This window comes from Amblyraja radiata, unplaced genomic scaffold (genome assembly GCF_010909765.2).
Source record: "Amblyraja radiata isolate CabotCenter1 unplaced genomic scaffold, sAmbRad1.1.pri scaffold_517_ctg1, whole genome shotgun sequence".
Lineage (NCBI taxonomy): Eukaryota > Metazoa > Chordata > Chondrichthyes > Rajiformes > Rajidae > Amblyraja > Amblyraja radiata.
The window spans coordinates 1-21753 of record NW_022630586.1 but is presented as its reverse complement, the minus strand read 5'-3'; the positions used below and the strand labels follow the sequence as shown (position 1 = coordinate 21753).

The window sequence follows — 21753 nt, the reverse complement described above, 5'->3', positions numbered from 1 at the left end:
GCCCGTCAAGATGCCCCCCATCATGGATGTGGACCCCAGCCTGCAGACCATGCAGCTGTTTGTGGTGAGACCACCCTGCCCTGAGTCCACCCTGCTGAGCCCACCCTGCCTCAGACCACCCTGCCTCAGACCACCCTGCTGAGACCACACTGTATCAGCACCCTTCCTGCCCCCCCACAAACCAGGGAGGGGTAGGGCCTGACTAGGGCTGGCTGGGGTGGGCTCAACGCAGGGCTGTGGGAGGGGAGGGGTCAGGGTGGGGGTCCATTCTGCTAAAGTCATGGACAATCAAGGACCAGTCGCACCCCGGTCACTCCCTCTCCTCCCCGCTCCTCCCCTCCCCTCTCCTCCCCTCTCCTCTCCTCCCCTCTCCTCCCCTCTCCTCTCCTCACCTCCCCTCTCCTCTCCTCTCATCACATCCCCTCCCGGCACCTCACCTCCCCTCTCCTCCCCTCTCCTCTCCTCCCCTCCCCTCCCCTCCCCTCCCCTCCCCTCTTCTCCCCTATCCCATCTACACCTCACACTGCCTCGGCAAGACCAGCAGCATCATCAAGGACCAGTCGCACCTCGATCTCTCCCTCTTCCCCTCTCTCCCATCAGATACAGAAGTGTGAAAACGCACACCTCCAGATTCAGGGGCAGTTTCTTCCCAGCTGTTATCTGGCAACTGAACCATCATACCACAACCAGAGATCATTGGAGACCCTCAGACTATCTTTGATCGGACTTTACTGGCTTTACCTTGCACTAAACATCATTCATGTTATTCCCTTCATCCTGCATCTGTACACTGGACGGCTCGATTGTAATCATGCATTGTCATTCTGCTGACTGGATAGACAATAGGTGCAGAAGGAGGCCATTCGGCCCTTCGAGCCAGCACCGCCATTCAATGTGACCATGGCTGATCAGCCACAATCAGTACCCCGTTCCTGCCTTCTCCCCATATCCCCTGACTCCGCTATCTTTAAGAGCTCTATCTAACTCTCTCTTGAAAGTATCCAGAGAACCGGCCTCCACCGCTCTCTGAGGCAGAGAATTCCACAAATTCTCAACTCTGGGTGAAAATGTTTTTCCTCATAGAAGCATAGAAATTAGGTGCAGGAGTAGGCCATTCGGCCCTTCGAGCCTGCACCGCCATTCAATATGATCATGGCTGATCATCCAACTCAGTATCCCGTACCTGCCTTCTCTCCATACCCTCTGATCCCCTTAGCCACAAGGGCCACATCTAACTCCCTCTTAAATATAGCCAATGAACTGGCCTCGACTACCCTCTGTGGCAGAGAGTTCCAGAGATTCACCACTCTCTGTGTGAAAAATGTTCTTCTCATCTCGGTTTTAAAGGATTTCCCCCTTATCCTTAAGCTGTGACCCCTTGTCCTGGACTTCCCCAACATCGGGAGCAATCTTCCTGCATCTAGCCTGTCCAACCCCTTAAGAATTTTATAAGTTTCTATAAGATCCCCTCTCAATCTCCTAAATTCTAGAGAGTATAAACCAAGTCTATCCAGTCTTTCTTCATAAAACAGTCCTGACATCCCAGGAATCAGTCTGGTGAACCTTCTCTGCTCTCCCTCTATGGCAATAATGTCCTTCCTCAGATTTGGAGACCAAAACTGAACGCAATACTCCAGGTGTGGTCTCACCAAGACCCTGTACAACTGCAGTAGAACCTCCCTGCTCCTATACTCAAATCCTTTTGCTATGAAAGCTAACATATCATTCGCTTTCTTCACTGCCTGCTGCACCTGCATGCCTACTTTCAATGACTGGTGTACCATGACACCCAGGTCTCGCTGCATCTCCCCTTTTCCTAGTCGGCCACCATTTAGATAATAGTCTGCTTTCCTGTTTTTGCCACCAAAAATGGATAACCTCACATTTATCCACATTATACTGCATCTGCCAAACATTTGCCCACTCACCCAGCCTATCCAAGTCACCTTGCAGTCTCCTAGCATCCTCCTCACAGCTAACACTGCCCCCCAGCTTAGTGTCATCCGCAAACTTGGAGATATTGCCTTCAATTCCCTCATCCAGATCATTAATATATATTGTAAATAGCTGGGGTCCTAGCACTGAGCCTTGCGGTACCCCACTAGTCACTGCCTGCCATTGTGAAAAGGACCCGTTTACTCCTACTCTTTGCTTCCTGTTTGCCAGCCAGTTCTCTATCCACATCAATACTGAACCCCCAATGCCGTGTGCTTTAAGTTTGTATACTAATCTCTTATTATGTGGGACCTTGTCGAAAGCCTTCTGGAAGTCTAGATACACCACATCCACTGGTTCTCCCCTATCCACGTTACTAGTTACATCCTCGAAAAATTCTATAAGATTCGTCAGACATGATTTACCTTTTGTAAATCCATGCTGACTTTGTCCAATGATTTCACCACTTTCCAAATGTGCTGCTATCCCATCTTTAATAACTGACTAGCAGTTTCCCCACTACCGACGTTAGACTAACTGGTCTGTAATTCCCCGTTTTCTCTCTCCCTCCCTTCTTAAAAAGTGGGGTTACGTTTGCTACCCGCCAATCCTCAGGAACTACTCCAGAATCTAAAGAGTTTTGAAAGATTATTACTAATGCATCCACTATTTCTGGAGCTACTTCCTTAAGTACTCTGGGATGCAGCTTATCTGGCCCTGGGGATTTATCGGCCTTTAATCCATTCAATTTACCCAACACCACTTCCCGGCCAACCTGGATTTCACTCAATTCCACCAACTCCTTTGACCCGCGGTCCCCTGCTATCTCCGGCAGATTATTTATGTCTTCCTTAGTGAAGACAGAACCATAGTAGTTATTCAATTGGTCCGCCATATCCTTGTTCCCCATGATCATCTCACCTGTTTCTGACTGCAAGGGACCTACATTTGTTTTAACTAATCTCTTTCTTTTCACATATCTATAAAAACTTTTGCAGTCAGTTTTTATGTTCCCTGCCAGTTTTCTTTCATAATCTATTTTTCCTTTCCTAATTAAGCCCTTTGTCCTCCTCTGCTGGTATCTGAATTTCTCCCAGTCCTCCGGTATGCTGCTTTTTTTGGCTAATTTGTACGCATCATCCTTCGCTTTGATACTATCCCTGATTTCCCTTGTTATCCACGGATGCACTACCTTCCCTGATTTATTCTTTTGCCAAACTGGGATGAACAATTGTTGTAGTTCATCCATGCAGTCTTTAAATGCCTTCCATTGCATATCTACCGTCAACCCATTAAGAATCAATTGCCAGTCTATCTTGGCCAATTCAGTCTCATACCCTCAAAGTTACCTTTCTTTAAGTTCAGGACCCTTGTTTCTGAATTAACAATGTCACTCTCCATCCTAATGAAGAACTCAACCATATTATGGTCACTCTTGCCCAAGGGGCCACGCACAACAAGACTGCTAACTAACCCTTCCTCATTACTCAATACCCAGTCTAGAATAGCCTGCTCTCTCGTTGGTTCCTCTACATGTTGGTTTAGAAAACTATCCCGCATACATTCCAAGAAATCCTCTTCCTCAGCACCCCTGCCAATTTGATTCACCCAATCTATATGTAGATTGAAGTCACCCATTATAACGGTTTTGCCTTTGTCACACGCATTTCTAATTTCCTGTTTGATACCATCTCCAACTTCACTACTACTGTTAGGTGGCCTGTACACAACACCCACCAGCGTTTTCTGCCCCTTAGTGTTTCGCAGCTCTACCCATACCGATTCCACATCCTCCAAACTAATGTCCTTCCTTTCCATGTCCTCATCTCCGTTCTAAATGGCCGACCCCTTATTCTTAAACTGTGGCCCCTGGTTCTGGACGCCCCCAACATCGGGAACATGTTTCCTGCCTCTAGCGTGTCCAAACCCGTAATAATCTTATATGTTTCAATACGATGCCCTCTCATCCTTCTAAACCAATTTTCTATCCATGTCAGCACTCTACCCCCAATACCATGTGCTCTAATTTTGCCCACTAATCTCCTATGTGGGACCTTATCAAAGGCTTTCTGAAACACCAGGTACACTACACCCACTGGCTCTCCCTTGTCCATTTTCCTAGTTACATTCCAGAAGATACCAGGCAAGAAGAAGCTTTTCACGGTACCTCGGTGCATGTGACAACAAACTAAACTAAACTAATGTGTCGTCTCTTCTGTCTGTCAGGAAAACCCCAGTGAGGAGGATGCTGCCATCGTGGACAAGATCCTCTCGTTCCGACTGGCGAAGAAAGAGGTGGGTGTGGCTCGATGAAGCAGCGGGTAGAGCTGCTGCCTCACAGCACAAGAGACCCGGGTTCCATCCTAACTACGGGTGCTGTCTGTAGGGAGTTTGCACGTTTTCCCCGTGACCGCGTGGGTTTTCTCCGGGTGCTCCCGTTTCCTCCCACGCACCAAAGACGTGCAGGTTTGTCGGTTAATTGACTAGTGTGTGTAGGGTGGTGTCATTGTGCGGGGATCGCTGGTCGGTGCTGACTCTGAACTAAACCAAAGCAGTGCCGGGACAGGTAACCTTGCAGTGGCAAGCGAGGTCTGCTCCCACTGTCCATCGCCAGCAAAGCCTGTGTGACCCACACCACCACAATAACTGGGCAATTAGGTCACAGAGTGCTGGAGTGTCAGCGGGTCAGGCAGCATCTGTGGAGAACATGGATAGGTGATGTTTCACAGAGTGCTGGAGTAACTCAGTGTGCCAGGCAGCATCTGTGGAGAACATGGACAGGTGACGTTTCACAGAGTGCTGGAGTAACTCAGTGTGCCAGGCAGCATCTGTGGAGAACATGGATAGGTGACGTTTCACAGAGTGCTGGAGTAACTCAGCGGGTCAGGCAGCATCTGTGGAGAACATGGATAGGTGACGTTTCACAGAATGCTGGAGTGTCAGCGGGTGGGTCAGGCAGCATCTGTGGAGAACATGGATAGGTGACGTTTCACAGAGTGCTGGAGTAACTCAGCGGGTCAGGCAGCATCTGTGGAGAACATGGATAGGTGACGTTTCACAGAGTGCTGGAGTAACTCAGCGGGTCAGGCAGCATCTGTGGAGAACATGGATAGGTGACGTTTCACAGAGTACTGGAGTAACTCTGTGCCAGGCAGCATCTGTGGAGAACATGGATAGGTGACGTTTCAGAATGCTGGAGTAACTAGAGACGTTTCGAGTTGAGATATTTTGAAGAACGGTCCCAATTTGAAACGTCACCCATCCATGTTCTCCACAGATGCTGCCTGACCTGCTGAGTTACTCCAGCACTCTGTGAAACGTCACCCATCCATGTTTTCCACAGACGCTGCCCGACCCTCTGAGCACTGTATTTTTTTTACTGCATCTGCAGTTCCCAGTTTGTGTAAAATTGTCCCGTTGGTGACTCAAACGGCATGTGCTCCCGACTCAAACAGCAGCATCTTGTCGCGTGGCACTTCCACCCACTTGGAAACCAAACTTCAGCATCTTTAGTTTATTTCAGAGAAACAGGCCCTTCGGCCCACTGAGTGCGTGCTAACCACCGATCCCCGCACACTAGCACTATCCTACACACACTGGGGACAATTTACATTTACACCAAGCCAATGAACCTACAAACCTGTACGTGTTTGGAGTGTGGGAGGAAACCGGAGCGCCTGGAGAAAACCCACGCAGGTCACGGGGAGAGAACGTGCAAACTCCGTACAGATGGTGTTAGCACGTTCTCCCCATTGGGCGGTCATGGTGGTGCAGCGGTAGAGTTGCTGCCTTACAGCGAATGCAGCGCCGGAGACCCGGGTTCCATGCCGATCACGGGCGCTGTCTGTGCGGAGTTTGCACGTTCTCCCCGTGACCCGCGTGGGTTTTCTCCAAGATCTTCGGTTTCCTCCCACACTCCAAAGACGTGCAGGTTGTTTGGTTAATTGGCTCGGTATAAATGTAAAAATTGTCCCTAGTGTGTGTGTAGGATAGTGTTAGTGTGCGGGGATCGCTGGTCAGCACGGACCCGGTGGGCCGAAGGGCCTGTTTCTGTGCTGGATCTCTAAACAAAACTAAATTAAAGACAGCCCCCGTAGCCTGGATGGAACCCGGGTCTCTGGCAGAATCCCCCCTTCCCCCCTCCCCCCCATCCATGAGCCAAACCACCGCATCTTCTACCCACAATTCCTGCAGCTCGTGACCCCGGGCAACAGAGGTCAGAGGATGTTTGCCGTTTGTGGGGGGTGCTCCAGGGTCCCCCCCCCCCCCCCCCCCCCCCCCCCCAGGCCTCTGGGAGTTGACTCCTAATGTTGCCCCTTCCCTTCTGCAGGTTTACGCGGGTCAGTACATGGAGCTGGAAGAATACTACGTCAAGTACAAGAACTAGTGAGTGTGTGGCATGATGACAGGCATGCCCCCCCTAAGGACCCCCCCCCCACACGCTACCCCCCCCCCCACGCGTCCCCCCCGCGCTTCCCTCCCCCCCACGCTCCCCCATCCCACGCCCCCGCCCACACTCCCCACCCCACGCTGCCCCCCCCCCCACCGCTCCCCCCTACCAACGCCCCCCCACCCATGCTCCCCACCCACGCTCCCACGCCTCCACCCACGCTGCCCCCCCCCCCCACGCTCCCCTCCCCAGCTTTGTCGTTCCCCCCTGATGCCCCCCCCCCTGTGTTGCAGCTCGTACCTGCACTGTGAATGGGCCAACATGCAGCAGCTGGAGAAAGACAAACGCATTCACCAGAAGATCAAACGCTTCAAGGTCAAGATGGCTCACATGAGGCACATCTTCCACGAGGTGGGTGCTCCCCCCCCCACCCTGCATCCCCCCACTCCCTCCTCCCTCACACCCTGCACCCCCCAACCTGCCCTCCCCCCCCCCACCCTGCACCCCCCACAAACCCCTCCCACCCCCCCAACCTGCCCTCCCACCCCCACCCGCCTACCCTCCCCCCCCACACCCTCCCTCCCCCCAACCTTCCCCCCCCACACACCCTCCCTCCCTCCCCCAACCTGCTCCCCCTCCCTCCCCCAACCTTCCCCCCCCACACACCCTCCCTCCCTCCCCCAACCTGCCCCCCTCCCTCCCCCAACCTTCCCCCCCCCACACACCCTCCCTCCCTCCCCAACCTGCCTCCCCCTCCCTCCCCCAACCTGCTCCCCTCCCTCCCCAACTTTCCCAACCTCCCACCCACCCTCCTCCCCCCCAACCTCCCACCCACCCTCCCTCCCTCCCCAACCTCTCACCCCCCCACCCTCCCCCTCTGCACCCTATCCTCCCCCCCCCCCCCCCCCAGCATGCCCCAGGTGTGTCTCGTTGCGCGGACGTCTGCCCCACTGTCCCCAGGATGAGGAACCCTTTAACCCCGACTACATTGAGGCCGACCGCCTGCTGGAGGAGTCACACAGTGTGGACAAGGACAACGGCGAGGTGAGGGGGGGGGTGTGGGGGGCAAGGGGAGGGGGGTGTACAGATTTGTGGGGAGGGGGGTCCATGGCGAGGGGGTGTACATGTGTCTGAGCCCCCTGTCCCCCACAGCCGGTGGTCTACTACCTGGTGAAGTGGTGTTCGCTGCCGTATGAGGACAGCACGTGGGAGCTGAAGGAGGACGTGGACGAGGGCAAGGTCGAGGAGTTTGAGCGGCTGCAGGCCCGCAAACCCAGACTCACACTGACGGTGAGACCCCCAACCCCCTCCGAGACCTCCGCCCACCCTCGAGACCCCCGCCCCCTCCTCCCTCCCACACCCCGCAAACCCAGACTCACACTGACAGTGAGACCCCCACCCACTCCCCCTCCCCCCACGGCCCGCAAAATCCGGCTGGCCCAGACGGTGAGACCCCCATCCCCTCCCCTCACCCTGCCTTCCTCCTGACTCCAAACACCACCTCTGCCCCCTCCCCTAACAGCGGGTCTTTGCTGCCCCATTAACCTCCCCCCCCCCCCCCCCCCCTGTAGGAGCGGCCACCGGCCAAGGCGTGGAAGAAGCTGGCTCAGTACCGGGACTACAAGAACAACAACCAGCTCCGTGACTACCAGCTTGAGGGCGTCAACTGGCTGCTCTTCAACTGGTACAACAGGTGGGTGGGTGGGGGCGCGCTCCCTCTCTCTCCCCATCCCCCTCTCTCTCTCTCCCCCCCCCCCCCCTCTCTCTCTCCCCCCTCTCTCTCTCGCCCCTCTCTCTCTCTCTCTCTCTCTGTCTCTCTCTCTCTCTATGTCTCTCTGCCTATCTCTCTGTTTCTCTCTCTATCTCGCTCTCGCCCTCTCTCCCTCCCCCGGTCTGACTGTGTCCCCCCCCCCACAGACAGAACTGTATCCTGGCAGATGAGATGGGTCTGGGTAAGACCATCCAGTCCATCAGCTTCCTGGAGGAGGTTTACACCACGGGGGTGTCTGGCCCCTTCCTGGTCATCGCCCCCCTGTCCACCATCACCAACTGGGAGCGAGAGTTCACCACCTGGACCGACATGAACGCCATCGTCTACCACGGCAGCCTCGCCAGTCGCCAGATGATCCAGCAGTACGAGATGTACTTCCGCGATGCCAAGGTACAGTATGGACCCCCCCCCCCTCGTCTCCCCCGCCTCGTCTCCCCTCCATCTCCCCTCCCCCCCCCGTCTCCCCCCCACTCGTCTCCCCGCCCCCCCCCTCGTCTCCCCTCCATCTCCCCCCCCTTGCACGTGTCTCCTCCCTTCCCCACCCCTACCTCCACTCATCTCATCTCCCCTCCCCTCCTCTCTGTCTCCCTCTCTGTCTCCCTCTGTGTCTCCGTCTCTCTGCCTCTCTCTGTCTCTCTCCCTCTCTATCTCTTGCTCTCTCTCTGTCTCTGTCTCTCCCTCTCTCTCTCCCTCTGTCTCTCCCTCTGTCTCTCCCTCTGTCTCTCCCTCTGTCTCTCCCTCTCTCTCTCCCTCTGTCTCTCCCTCTGTCTCTCCCTCTGTCTCTCTCTCTGTCTCTCTCTCTCCCCCTCACTGTTGCCCTCCCTCCACCAGGGCCTCTTCATCCCGGGCTCGTACCGCTTTGATGCGCTGATCACCACGTTTGAGATGATCCTGTCGGACTGCCCGGAGCTGCGGGAGATTGCCTGGCGATGTGTCATCATCGATGAGGCCCACCGCCTGAAGAACCGCAACTGCAAACTGCTCGAGGGGCTCAAGATGATGGAGCTGGTATGTGGCCACCTCCCCCCCACTGCCCCTGCCCCTGCCCCCTGCCCCCGCCCCCGCCCCCACCCCCTTCCCCTCCTCCTGCGCCCTGAACATCCACAATCAGTACCCCGTTCCTGCCTTCTCCCCATATCCCCTGACTCCGCTATCTTTAAGAGCCCTATCTAACTCGCTCTTGAAAGCATCCAGAGAACCGGCCTCCACCGCCCTCTTGAGGCAGAGAATTCCACATTCACAACTCTCTGGGTGAAAAGGTTTCTCCTCATCTCCGTTCTAAATGGCCGACCCCTTATTCTTAAACTGTGGCCCCTGGTTCTGGACTCCCCCAACATCGGGAACATGTTTCCTGCCTCTAGCGTGTCCAAACCCTTAACAATCTTATATGTTTTAATAAGATCCCCTCTCATCTTTCTAAACCCCAGAGTGTACAAGCCCAGCCGCTCCATTCTCTCAGCATATGACAGTCCCGCCATCCCGGGAATTAACCTGGTGAACCTACGCTGCACTCCCTCAATAGCAAGAATGTCAAATTAGGGGACCAAAACTGCACACAATACTCCAGGTGTGGTCTCACTATGGCCCTGTACAACTGCAGAAGGACCTCTTTGCTCCTATACTTGACTCCTCTTGTTATGAAGGCTCCATGCGTTGCTGGTGATGCGTGGGAGCTGGGGATATTGCGACAGGGCTGGGGCTGCATTGGTGTGACTGACCCTGCGGATCCCTGTTGCAGGAACACAAGGTGTTGTTGACGGGAACGCCACTGCAGAACACGGTGGAGGAACTCTTCAGCCTCCTCAACTTCCTGGAACCCTCGCAGTTCCCCCTCGAGTCGGCGTTCCTGCAGGAGTTCGGCGACCTGAAGACAGAGGAACAGGTAGGGAGGGGGGGGGGGGCTGGGGGGAAGGGGGTGATGTGTGGGGGGAAGGGGAGGAGATGGGACTGGCGTAACTCGACGGGTGAGGCAGCATCTCTGGAGAGAAGGAATGGGCGACGTTTCGGGTCGAGACCCTTCAGACTGATGACGGGGAGGGGGTGGGACAAAGATGGAATGTAGGCAGAGACAGTGAAACTGGGAGAACTGGGAAGGGGGAGGGGATGGAGAGAGAAAGCAGGGGCTATCTGAAGTTAGAGAAGTCAATGTTCATACCGCTGGGGTGTAAACTACCCAAGTGAAATATGAGGAGCTGCTCCTCCAATTTGCGCTGGGCCTCACTCTGACAATGGAGGAGGCCCAGGACAGAAAGGTCAGATTGGGAATGTGAGGGGGAGTTGAAGTGCTGAGCCACCGGGAGATCAGGTTGGTTAAGACGGACTGAGCGGAGGGTTCAGTGAAACGATCGCCGAGCCTGCGCTTGGTCTCGCCGATGTACAGGAGTTGACACCTGGAACCGCAGATACAGTAGATGAGGTTGGAGGAGGTGCAGGTGAACTTCAGCCTCACCTGGAAAGACCTGGGGTGACGTGGGGTGGGGTGGGAGGGGACGGGGACGGACGGGGTGATGTGGGGGGGGGAGGGGAAGGGAAGGGGAGAGAGGGGGAGGGGGAGCTGGGATGGGTGGGCAGGGTGGCGCTGGGCATTTCCCCCCCCCCCCCCCCCCCCCCCCCCGGCCGTGCCTGCCCCTGGTTCACCCCCCCTCTCTCTCTCTCTCGCTGCCACGCAGGTGCAGAAGCTGCAGGCCCTGCTGAAGCCCATGATGCTGCGGCGTCTGAAGGAGGATGTGGAGAAGAACCTGGCCCCCAAGGAGGAGACCATCATAGAGGTGGAGCTGACCAACATCCAGAAGAAGTATTACCGCGCCATCCTGGAGCGTAACTTCACCTTCCTGGCCAAGGGGGCGGGCCAGGCCAACGTGCCCAACCTGCTCAACACCATGATGGAACTACGCAAGTGTTGCAACCACCCCTACCTCATCAACGGTACGTGGGGGGGGGGGCACGGCCACCGGGTCTCTCTCTCTCCCTCCCTCCCTCCCTCCCCGTGTGTGAATGTCTCTCCCCCGGGTTACCGGCTCTCCCCGTGTGTCACGCTCTCTCTCCCCCTGGGTTACCGGCTCTCTCCCCGTGTGTCACGCTCTCTCTCCCCCTGGGTTACCGGCTCTCTCCCCGTGTGACACACTCTCTCTCCCTGGGTAACCGGCTCTCTCCCCGTGTGTGAATGTCTCTCCCCCTGGGTTACCGGCTCTCCCAGTGTGTCACGCTCTCTCTCCCCCTGGGTTACCGGCTCTCTCCCCGTGTGTCACGCTCTCTCCCCCTGGGTTACCGGCTCTCTCCCCGTGTGTCACGCTTTCTCCCCGTGTGTCACGCTCTCTCTCCCCCTGGGTTACCGGCTTTCTCCCCGTGTGTCACGCTCTCTCTCCCCCTGGGTTACCGGTTCTCTCCCCGTGTGTCACGCTCTCTCTCCCCCTGGGTTACCGGCTCTCTCCCCGTGTGTCACGCTCTCTCTCCCCCTGGGTTACCGGCTCTCTCCCCGTGTGTCACGCTCTCTCCCCCTGTGTCACGCTCTCTCCCCCTGTGTCACGCTCTCTCCCCGTGTGTCACGCTCTCTCTCCCCCTGGGTTACCGGCTCTCTCCCCATGTGTCACGCTCTCTCTCCCCCTGGGTTACCGGCTCTCTCTCCGTGTGTCACGCTCTCTCCCCCTGGGTTACCGGCTCTCTCCCCGTGTGTCACGCTCTCTCCCCCTGGGTTACCGGCTCTCTCCCCGTGTGTCACGCTCTCTCCCCGTGTGTCACGCTCTCTCTCCCCCTGTGTCACGCTCTCTCCCCGTGTGTCACGCTCTCTCCCCCTGGGTTACCGGCTCTCTCCCCGTGTGACACACTCTCTCTCCCTGGGTTACCGGCTCTCTCCCCGTGTGTCACGCTCTCTCCCCCTGGGTTACCGGCTCTCTCCCCGTGTGTCACGCTCTCTCTCCCCCTGGGTTACCGGCTCTCTCCCCGTGTGTCACGCTCTCTCCCCCTGGGTTACCGGCTCTCTCCCCGTGTGTCACGCTCTCTCTCCCCCTGTGTCACGCTCTCTCCCAGTGTGTCACGCTCTCTCTCCCCCTGGGTTACTGGCTCTCTCCCCGTGTGTCACGCTCTCTCCCCCTGGGTTACCGGCTCTCCCAGTGTGTCACGCTCTCTCCCCCTGGGTTACCGGCTCTCTCCCCGTGTGTCACGCTCTCTCTCCCCCTGGGTTACCGGCTCTCCCCGTGTGTCACGCTCTCTCTCCCCCTGGGTTACCGGCTCTCTCCCCGTGTGTCACGCTCTCTCTCCCCCTGGGTTACCGGCTCTTTCCCCGTGTGTCACGCTCTCTCCCCGTGTGTCACGCTCTCTCTCCCCCTGTGTCACGCTCTCTCCCCGTGTGTCACGCTCTCTCCCCCTGGGTTACCGGCTCTCTCCCCGTGTGTCACGCTCTCTCCCCCTGGGTTACCGGCTCTCTCCCCGTGTGTCACGCTCTCTCCCCCTGGGTTACCGGCTCTCTCCCCGTGTGTCACGCTCTCTCTCCCCCTGTGTCACGCTCTCTCCCAGTGTGTCACGCTCTCTCTCCCCCTGGGTTACTGGCTCTCTCCCCGTGTGTCACGCTCTCTCCCCCTGGGTTACCGGCTCTCCCAGTGTGTCACGCTCTCTCCCCCTGGGTTACCGGCTCTCCCCGTGTGTCATGCTCTCTCTCCCCCTGGGTTACCGGCTCTTTCCCCCGTGTGTCACGCTCTCTCCCCCGTGTGCACGCTCTCTCTCCCCCTGTGTCACGCTCTCTCCCCGTGTGTCACGCTCTCTCCCCCTGGGTTACCGGCTCTCTCCCCGTGTGTCACGCTCTCTCCCCCTGGGTTACCGGCTCTCTCCCCGTGTGTCACGCTCTCTCTCCCCCTGGGTTACCGGCTCTCTCCCCGTGTGTCACGCTCTCTCTCCCCCTGTGTCACGCTCTCTCCCAGTGTGTCACGCTCTCTCTCCCCCTGGGTTACTGGCTCTCTCCCCGTGTGTCACGCTCTCTCCCCCTGGGTTACCGGCTCTCCCAGTGTGTCACGCTCTCTCCCCCTGGGTTACCGGCTCTCTCCCCGTGTGTCACGCTCTCTCTCCCCCTGGGTTACCGGCTCTCTCCCCCTGTGTCACGCTCTCTCCCCCTGGGTCACGCTCTCTCTCCCCGTGTGTCACGCTCTCTCTCCCCCTGGGTTACCGGCTCTCTCCCCGTGTGTCACGCTCTCTCCCCCTGGGTTACCGCTCTCTCTCCCCCGTGTGTCCACCCCTCTCTCTCCCCCTGGGTTACCGGCTCTCTCCCCCTGTGTCACGCTCTCTCCCCCTGGGTCACGCTCTCTCTCCCCGTGTGTCACGCTCTCTCTCCCCCTGGGTTACCGGCTCTCTCCCCGTGTGTCACGCTCTCTCTCCCCCTGGGTTACCGGCTCTCTCCCCGTGTGTCACGCTCTCTCTCTCCCCCTGGGTTACCGCTCTCTCCCCGTGTGTCACGCTCTCATCCCCCTGTGTCCGCTCTCTCCCCCTGTGTCACGCTCTCTCCCCGTGTGTCACGCTCTCTCTCCCCCTGGGTTACCGGCTCTCTCCCCGTGTGTCCACGCTCTCTCTCCCCCTGGGTTAACCGCCTTCTCTCCCCATGTGTCACGCTCTCTCTCCCCTGGGTAACCGGCTCTCTCTCCCCGTTGTGTGCACTGTCTCTCTCTCCCCTAGGGTTACCATGGCTCTCTCACGTGGTGTCACGCATCTCCTCCCCCTGGGTTACCGGTCCTCTCCCCTGTGTGTCACGCTCTCTCCCCTGGGTTACCGGGTGTTTCACGCTCTCTCTCCCTGTGTTCCCGGCTTCTCCCAGTGTGTCACGCTCTCTCTCCACCTGGGATTAACCGGGTTCTCTCCCCGGTGTGTCACGCTCTCTATCCCCCTGGGTACCGGATCCCCTCTCCCCGTGTTGTCACGCTCCTCTCTCCCCCTGGGTTACCGGCTTCTCTCCCGTGTGTCACGCTCTCTCTACCCCTGTGCTACCGCTCTCTCTCCCGTGTGTCACGCTCTCTCCCCTGTGGTCACGCTTCGCTCCCCATGGGTTACCCGGCTCTCTACCCCGTGTGTCACGCTCTCTCTCCCCTGGGTTACCGGCTCTATCCAGTTTCGTGTGTCACGGCTCTCTCCTTCCCTGGGTTACCGGCTCTTCCCATGTGTTTCACGCTCTCTATCCCCCTGGGTTACCGGCTCTCTCCCGTGTGTCACGCTCTCTCCCCCTGGGTTACCGGCTCTCTCCCCGTGTGTCACGCTCTCTCTCCCCTGGGGTTACCGGCTCTCTCCCCCTGTGTCACGCTCTCTCCCCGTGTGTCACGCTCTCTCTCCCCCTGGGTTACCGGCTCTCCCAGTGTGTCACGCTCTCTCCCCCTGGGTTACCGGCTCTCCCCCGTGTGTCACGCTCTCTCCCCTGGGTTACCGGCTCTCCCTCTCTCCCCTGTTCACCTCTCTCCCCGTGTGTCACGCTCTCTCCCCCTGGGTTACCGGCTCTCTCCCCGTGTGTCACGCTCTCTGTCCCCCTGGGTTACCGGCTCTCTCCCCGTGTGTCACACCTCTCTCCCCGGTGTACCCTCTCTCTCCCCCACCGTGTGTGAATGTCTCTCCCCCTAGGTTACTGGCTCTCTCCCCGTGTGTCACGCTCTCCCCCCCTGGGTTACCGGCTCTCTCCCTGTGTGTCACGCTCTCTCCCCCTGGGTTACCGGCTCTCCCAGTGTGTCACGCTCTCTCTCCCTGGGTTACCGGCTCTCCCAGTGTGTCACGCTCTCTCTCCCTGGGTTACCGGCTCTCCCAGTGTGTCACGCTCTCTCTCCCCCTGGGTTACCGGCTCTCCCCGTGTGTCACGCTCTCTCCCCCTGGGTTACCGGCTCTCTCCCCGTGTGTCACGCTCTCTCTCCCCCTGGGTTACCGGCTCTCTCCCCGTGTTACACGCTCTCTCCCTGTGTGTCACGCTCTCTCCCCCTGGGTTACCGGCTCTCCCAGTGTGTCACGCTCTCTCTCCCTGGGTTACCGGCTCTCCCAGTGTGTCACGCTCTCTCTCCCTGGGTTACCGGCTCTCCCAGTGTGTCACGCTCTCTCTCCCCCTGGGTTACCGGCTCTCCCCGTGTGTCACGCTCTCTCCCCCTGGGTTACCGGCTCTCTCCCCGTGTGTCACGCTCTCTCTCCCCCTGGGTTACCGGCTCTCTCCCCGTGTGTCACGCTCTCTCTCCCCCTGTGTCACGCTCTCTCCCCGTGTGTCACGCTCTCTCCCCCTGGGTTACCGGCTCTCTCCCCGTGTGTCACGCTCTCTGTCCCCCTGGGTTACCGGCTCTCTCCCCGTGTGTCACGCTCTCTCTCCCCCTGTGTCACGCTCTCTCCCAGTGTGTCACGCTCTCTCTCCCCCTGGGTTACTGGCTCTCTCCCCGTGTGTCACGCTCTCTGTCCCCCTGGGTTACCGGCTCTCTCCCCGTGTGACACTCTCTCTCCCTGGGTTACCGGCTCTCTCCCCATGTGTCACGCTCTCTCTCCCTGGGTTACCGGCTCTCTCCCCGTGTGTCACGCTCTCTCCCCCTGGGTTACCGGCTCTCTCCCCGTGTGACACTCTCTCTCCCCCTGTCATGTTCTCTCTCTCTCTCTCCCGGTGCAGGAGCGGAGGAGAAGATTCTGGGGGAGTTCCGGGAGAGCCATGACCCACTGGCGATAGACTTCCACCTGCAGGCGATGATCCAATCTGCGGGCAAGCTGGTGCTGATTGACAAGCTGCTGCCCAAGCTCAAGCTCGGCGGCCACAAGGTGCTCGTCTTCTCCCAGATGGTCCGCTGCCTCGACATCCTCGAGGACTACCTCATCCAGAAGAGGTGAGTCCTTCAGCCCATCCTGCCCCTGCTATCCCAGCTACACGCAGCACACCCTCCCTTCAACCAACCGCCTTTCCATTCACACACCTAATGCTGCCTCGGCAAGGCCAGCAGCCCAGACCATCACACAAACCAACCTCCCTTCCACTGACTCCATCTACACCTCACGCTGCCTCGGCAAGGCCAGCAGCATCATCAAGGACCAGTCTCACCCCCGGTCACTCCCTCTCCTCCCCTCTCCCATCAGGTACAGCAGTGTGAAAACGCACACCTCCAGATTCAGGGGCAGATCCATCCCGCTTGTTAACATAGAAATATAGACAATAGGTGCAGGAGGAGGCCATTCGGCCCTTCCAGCCAGCACCGCCATTCAATGTGATCATGGCTGATCATCCACAATCAGTACCCCGTTCCTGCCTTCTCCCCATATCCCCTGACTCCGCTATCTTTAAGAGCCCTATCTCGCTCTCTCTTGAAAGTATCCAGAGAGCCGGCCTCCACTGCCCTCTGGGGCAGAGAATTCCACAGACTCACAACTCTCTGGGTGAAAAAATGTTTCCTCGTCTCCGTTCTAAATGGCCGACCCCTTATTCTTAAACTGTGGCCCCTGGTTCTAAACAATAATGGCCTGCAACAAACTGAACTGAGCCCTTCGGCCCATTCTGTCCCTGGCAACCCAGCCACTCCCAGCTCTGTGAGATGCAGCTCCTCGATTCCCACATCCTCCTCCCCATCTCCCTCCTCCCCCCCCTTCAATATTTCTGGATCCCCCCCATCCACTCCTCTTCCTCACAGAGTCACCCAGCACTGAAACAGGCCCTTCAGCCCATCTTTCCCACACCGGCCAACATGCCCCATCGACACTAGTCCCACCTGCCCGTGCTTGGTCCATATCCCTCCAAACCTGTCCTATCCATGTACCTGTCTAACTATCTCTTAAACGTTGCGATAGTCCCAGCCTCAACTACCTTCTCCGGCAGCTCGTTCCATACACCCACATATTAGACTTTCAGAAAGCATTTGATAAGGTCCCATGTAGGAGATTAGTGGGCAAAATGAGGGCACATGGTATTGGGAGTAGAGTGCTGACATGGATAGAGAAGTGGTTGGCAGACAGGAAACAAAGAGTAGGGATTAACGGGTCCCTTTCAGAATGGCAGGCAGTGACTAGTGGGGTACCGCAAGGCTCGGTGCTGGGACCGCAGCTATTTACAATATACATCAATGATTTAGATGAAGGGATTCAAAGTAACATTAGCAAAGTTGCAGATGTCACAAAGCTGGGTGGCTGTGTGAACTGTGAGCGGATGCTTTGAGAATGCAGGGTGACTTGGACAGTTTTCTGAAAGTCCAGGTACACTACATCCACTGGCTCTCCCCTGTCCATTTTCTTAGTTACATCCACAAAACATTCCAGAAGATGAGTCAAGCATGATTTCCCCTTCGTAAATCCATGCTGACTCGGACCGATCCTGTTACTGCTATTCAAATGTGCGGCTATTTCATCTTTTATAATTGACTCTAGCATCTTCCCCACCACCGATGTCAGGCTAACTGGTCTATAATTCCCTGTTTTCTCTCACCCGCCTTTCTTAAAAAGTGGGATAACATTCGCTACCCTCCAATCAACAAGAACTGATCCTGAGTCTATAGAACATTGGAAAATGATTACCAATGCATCCACGATTTCCAGAGCCACTTCCTTAAGTCCCCTGGGATGCAGAGCATCAGGCGTTATCCTCATTATCCAGCATAATGTGGATAAATGTGAGGTTATCCACATTGGTGGCAAGAACAGGAAGGCAGATTATTATCTGAATGGTGTCAAGTTGGGAAAAGGGGAAGTACAACGGGATCTGGGGAGAAGGCAGGAACGGGGTATTGATTGTGGATGATCAGCCGTGATCACAGTGAATGGAGGTGCTGGCTCGAAGGGCCGAATGGCCTCCTCCTGCACCTGTTGTGTATGGGTGCCTCTCCGGTGTAAGTGGCGTAAGGGTCAGGTGCGTGTCCCGTGCCCCCGCAGGTACCTGTACGAGCGGATTGACGGGCGCGTGCGTGGGAACTTGCGTCAAGCTGCCATCGACCGCTTCAGCAAGCCCGACTCAGACCGCTTTGTCTTCCTGCTGTGCACGCGGGCGGGCGGGCTGGGTATCAACCTGACCGCAGCAGACACCTGCATCATCTTCGACTCCGACTGGAACCCCCAGAACGACCTTCAGGTAGGGACGGGGTACAGGGCGAGAGGTGGGGGGAGAAGCGGGGGATGGGGGAGAGGCGGGGGAGAGGTGGGGGGGTGAGGCAGGGGATGGGGGGAGAGGAGGGGGATGGGGGAGAGGAAGGGGATGGGGAGAGGTGGGGGGAGAGGCAGGGGACGGGGTGAGGCAGGAAACGGGGGGAGATGGGGGGAGAGGCGGGGGACGGGGAGAGAGGAGTCAGTGGGGAGAGATGGGGGGAGAGGCAGGGGACGGGGTGAGGCAGGAAACGGGGGAGATGGGGGGAGAGGCGGGGGACGGGGAGAGAGGAGTCAGTGGGGAGAGATGGGGGGAGAGGCAGGGGACGGGGAGAGGAGTCAGTGGGGAGAGATGGGGGGAGAGGCAGGGAGATATGGGGGTGAGGCAGGGGATGGGGGGTGAGGCAGGGCACGGGGAGAGAGGAGTCAGTGGGGAGAGGCAGGGTGGGATGGTGATTGGGATCCACAGGCATACTCCCCTCCACCAGGCCAAGATGGGGCGGGGGGGGGGGGAGGGGAATGGGTTGAGGTCCACAGTCCACCTTCTCAACCCCCCCCCCCCCCCCCCCCCCCACACAGGCCCAGGCGCGGTGTCATCGGATTGGTCAGAGCAAGGCGGTGAAGGTTTACCGCCTCATCACCCGCAACTCGTACGAGAGGGAGATGTTCGACAAGGCCAGCCTCAAGCTGGGCCTCGACAAGGCCGTGCTACAGTCCATGAGTGGCCGAGAGAACGCCGTCAACGGGGTACGTCCCACACCCCCCTGTCTGCCCACCTCTCTCTCCCTCTCTCTCTCCGCTCTCTCTCTCCCTTCTCTCTCTCTCTTCTCTCTCTCCCTCCTCTCTCCCTTCTCTCTCTCCCCTCGCTCCCCCCTCTCTCCCCCCTCTCTCCCCCCCACTGTGTGACCCTGTGTATGTGCCGCAGGTACAGCAGTTCTCCAAGAAGGAGATCGAGGACCTGCTGCGTAAGGGTGCGTACGGAGCCATCATGGACGAGGAGGACGAAGGCTCCAAGTTCTGTGAGGAAGACATCGACCAGATCCTGTCCCGGAGGACAACCACCATCACCATCGAGACCGAGAGCAAGGGCTCAACCTTCGCCAAGGTCAGGACCATGCCCCTGCGCAAGTACCCCAGCACCCCCCTCCCCCCCCCCCCCCCCCCCCCCCCCTCTTCCCCCGCCCTACCCCACCACGGGCCACTCCGCCCCCCACCCGTCACTGGTACCCCCCACTCCCCCCCCACCCCTCTCCCCCTTCCCCGCCCCCCATCGTCCTTCCACCCCCACCGTCCACCCCCGTCCCCCCCTCTGTTCCCTCCCCCCCCCCCCCCCCCCCCCCCCCCCCCCAGTGTGGTGACGCTTCTCTCTCTCTCTGTGTTCCAGGCCAGTTTTGTGGCGACGGGCAACAGGACGGACATCTCACTGGACGACCCCAACTTCTGGCAGAAGTGGGCAAAGAAGGCCGACATCGACCTGGACATGGTCAGCCGCAGGGTGGGTGTGGCCCTGTACCCCCGTACACCCCCCCCGTACACCCCCCCCCCCGTACAGCCCCCCGTACACCCCCCACACACATGGTCAACCGCAGGGTGTGTGTGGCCCTTCACCATGAACCTGTGTTCTCTGGTCCTCGATTCCCCTACTCTGGGCAAGAGACTCTATGCATCGATACGATCTATTCCTCTCATGATTTTATACACCTCCTCTCCCCTCATCCTCCTGCGCTCCATGGAATAGAGACCCAGCCTACTCAACCTCCCCCTGTAGCTCACGCCCTCTAGTCCTGGCAACATCCTCGTAAATCTTCTCTGAACCCATTCAAGCTTGACAATATCTTTCCTATAACACGGTGCCCAGAACTGAACACAATATAGAAACATAGAAAATAGGTGCAGGAGTAGGCCATTCGGCCCTTCGAGCCTGCACCGCCATTCAATATGATCATGGCTGATCATCCAACTCAGTATCCCGTACCTGCCTTCTCTCCATACCCACTGATCCCTTTAGCCACAAGGGCCACATCTAACTCCCTCTTAAATATAGCCAATGAACTGGCCTCAACTACCTTCTGTGGCAGAGAGTTCCAGAGATTCACCACTCTCTGTGTGAAAAATGTTTTTCTCATCTCGGTCCTAAAAGATTTCCCCCTTATCCTTAAACTGTGACCCTTTGTTCTGGACTTCCCCAACATCGGGAACAATCTTCCTGCATCTAGCCTGTCCAACCCCTTAAGAATTTTGTAAGTTTCTATAAGATCCCCCCTCAATCTTCTAAATTCTAGCGAGTACAAGCCGAGTCTATCCAGTCTTTCTTCATATGAAAGTCCTGACATCCAAGGAATCAATCTGGTGAACCTTCTCTGTACTCCCTCTATGGCAAGAATGTCTTTCCTCAGATTAGGAGACCAAAACTGTACGCAATACTCCAGGTGTGGTCTCACCAAGATCCTGTACAACTGCAGTAGAACCTCCCTGCTCCTATACTCAAATCCTTTTGCTATGAATGCTAACATACCATTCGCTTTCTTCACTGCCTGCTGCACCTGCATGCCTACTTTCAATGACTGGTGTACCATGACACCCAGGTCTCGCTGCATCTCCCTTTTCCTAATCAGCCACCATTCAGATAATAGTCTACCTTCCTGTTTTTGCCACCAAAGTGGATAACCTCACATTTATCCACATTATACTGCATCTGCCATGCGTTTGCCCACTCACCCAGCCTATCCAAGTCACCTTGCAGCCTCCTAGCATCCTCCTCACAGCTAACAACACTGCCCCCCAGCTTTGTGTCATCCGCAAACTTGGAGATGTTGCATTCAATTCCATCGTCCAAATCATTAATATATATTGTAAATAGCTGGGGTCCCAGCACTGAGCCTTGCGGTACCCCACTAGTCACTGCCTGCCATTCTGAAAAGGACCCGTTTACTCCTACTCTTTGCTTCCTGTTTGCCAGCCAGTTCTCTATCCACATCAATACTGAACCCCCAATACCGTGTGCTTTAAGTTTGTAAACTAATCTCTTATGTGGGACCTTGTCGAAAGCCTTCTGGAAGTCCAGATATAACACATCCACTGGTTCTCCCTTATCCACTCTACTAGTTACATCCTCGAAAAATTCTAAATGCGGTCTCACCAACGTGTACCGGGGAGAGTGATGATGCTGACATGGGCTGTGCTCTGTGTGTGTGTGTGTGTTTGCGTGTGCGTGTGAGTGTCTGTGTGTGTGAGTGTTTGTGTGTGTGTGTGTGAGCGTGTGCGTGTGCGTGTGCGTTTGCGTGTGCGTGTGTGTGTTTGCGTGTGCGTGTGCGTGTGTGTGTGTGTTTGCGTGTGCGTGTGTGTGTGTGTTTGCGTGTGCGTGTGCGTGTGTGTGTGTGTGTGTGTGTGTGTCCCCGCCCCCCCCCACAGAATAACCTGGTGATCGACACACCGCGGGTCCGCAAGCAGACGCGACCCTTCAACACCACCAAGGATGATGATGTGGAGTTCTCCGAGGTGGAGAGTGACGGCGATGATCGACCGCGCTCACGCCGGTCCCACGAACGGCGGCACGGCTACGGGCGCACAGAGTGCTTTCGTGCCGAGAAAAACCTCCTGGTGTACGGGTGGT

General features: G+C 57.4%; 1 protein-coding gene across 1 annotated transcript; it reads left to right on the top strand.

The window, feature by feature from the left end:
• Window positions 1-6: 6 nt before the first annotated feature.
• On the top strand, window positions 7-21749 carry LOC116970087 (chromodomain-helicase-DNA-binding protein 8-like; the record flags this gene model as incomplete). The annotated part of the gene is made up of 17 exons (XM_033016817.1): window positions 7-64; window positions 4162-4230; window positions 6266-6321; window positions 6619-6736; window positions 7286-7369; window positions 7478-7615; window positions 7897-8018; window positions 8243-8486; window positions 8928-9104; window positions 9835-9978; window positions 10766-11021; window positions 15697-15907; window positions 17934-18129; window positions 18720-18887; window positions 19066-19245; window positions 19525-19635; window positions 21552-21749. Coding segments are annotated over exons 1-17 (2526 nt in total), but the record flags the coding sequence as incomplete, so codon positions are not given.
• Window positions 21750-21753: the final 4 nt, after the last annotated feature.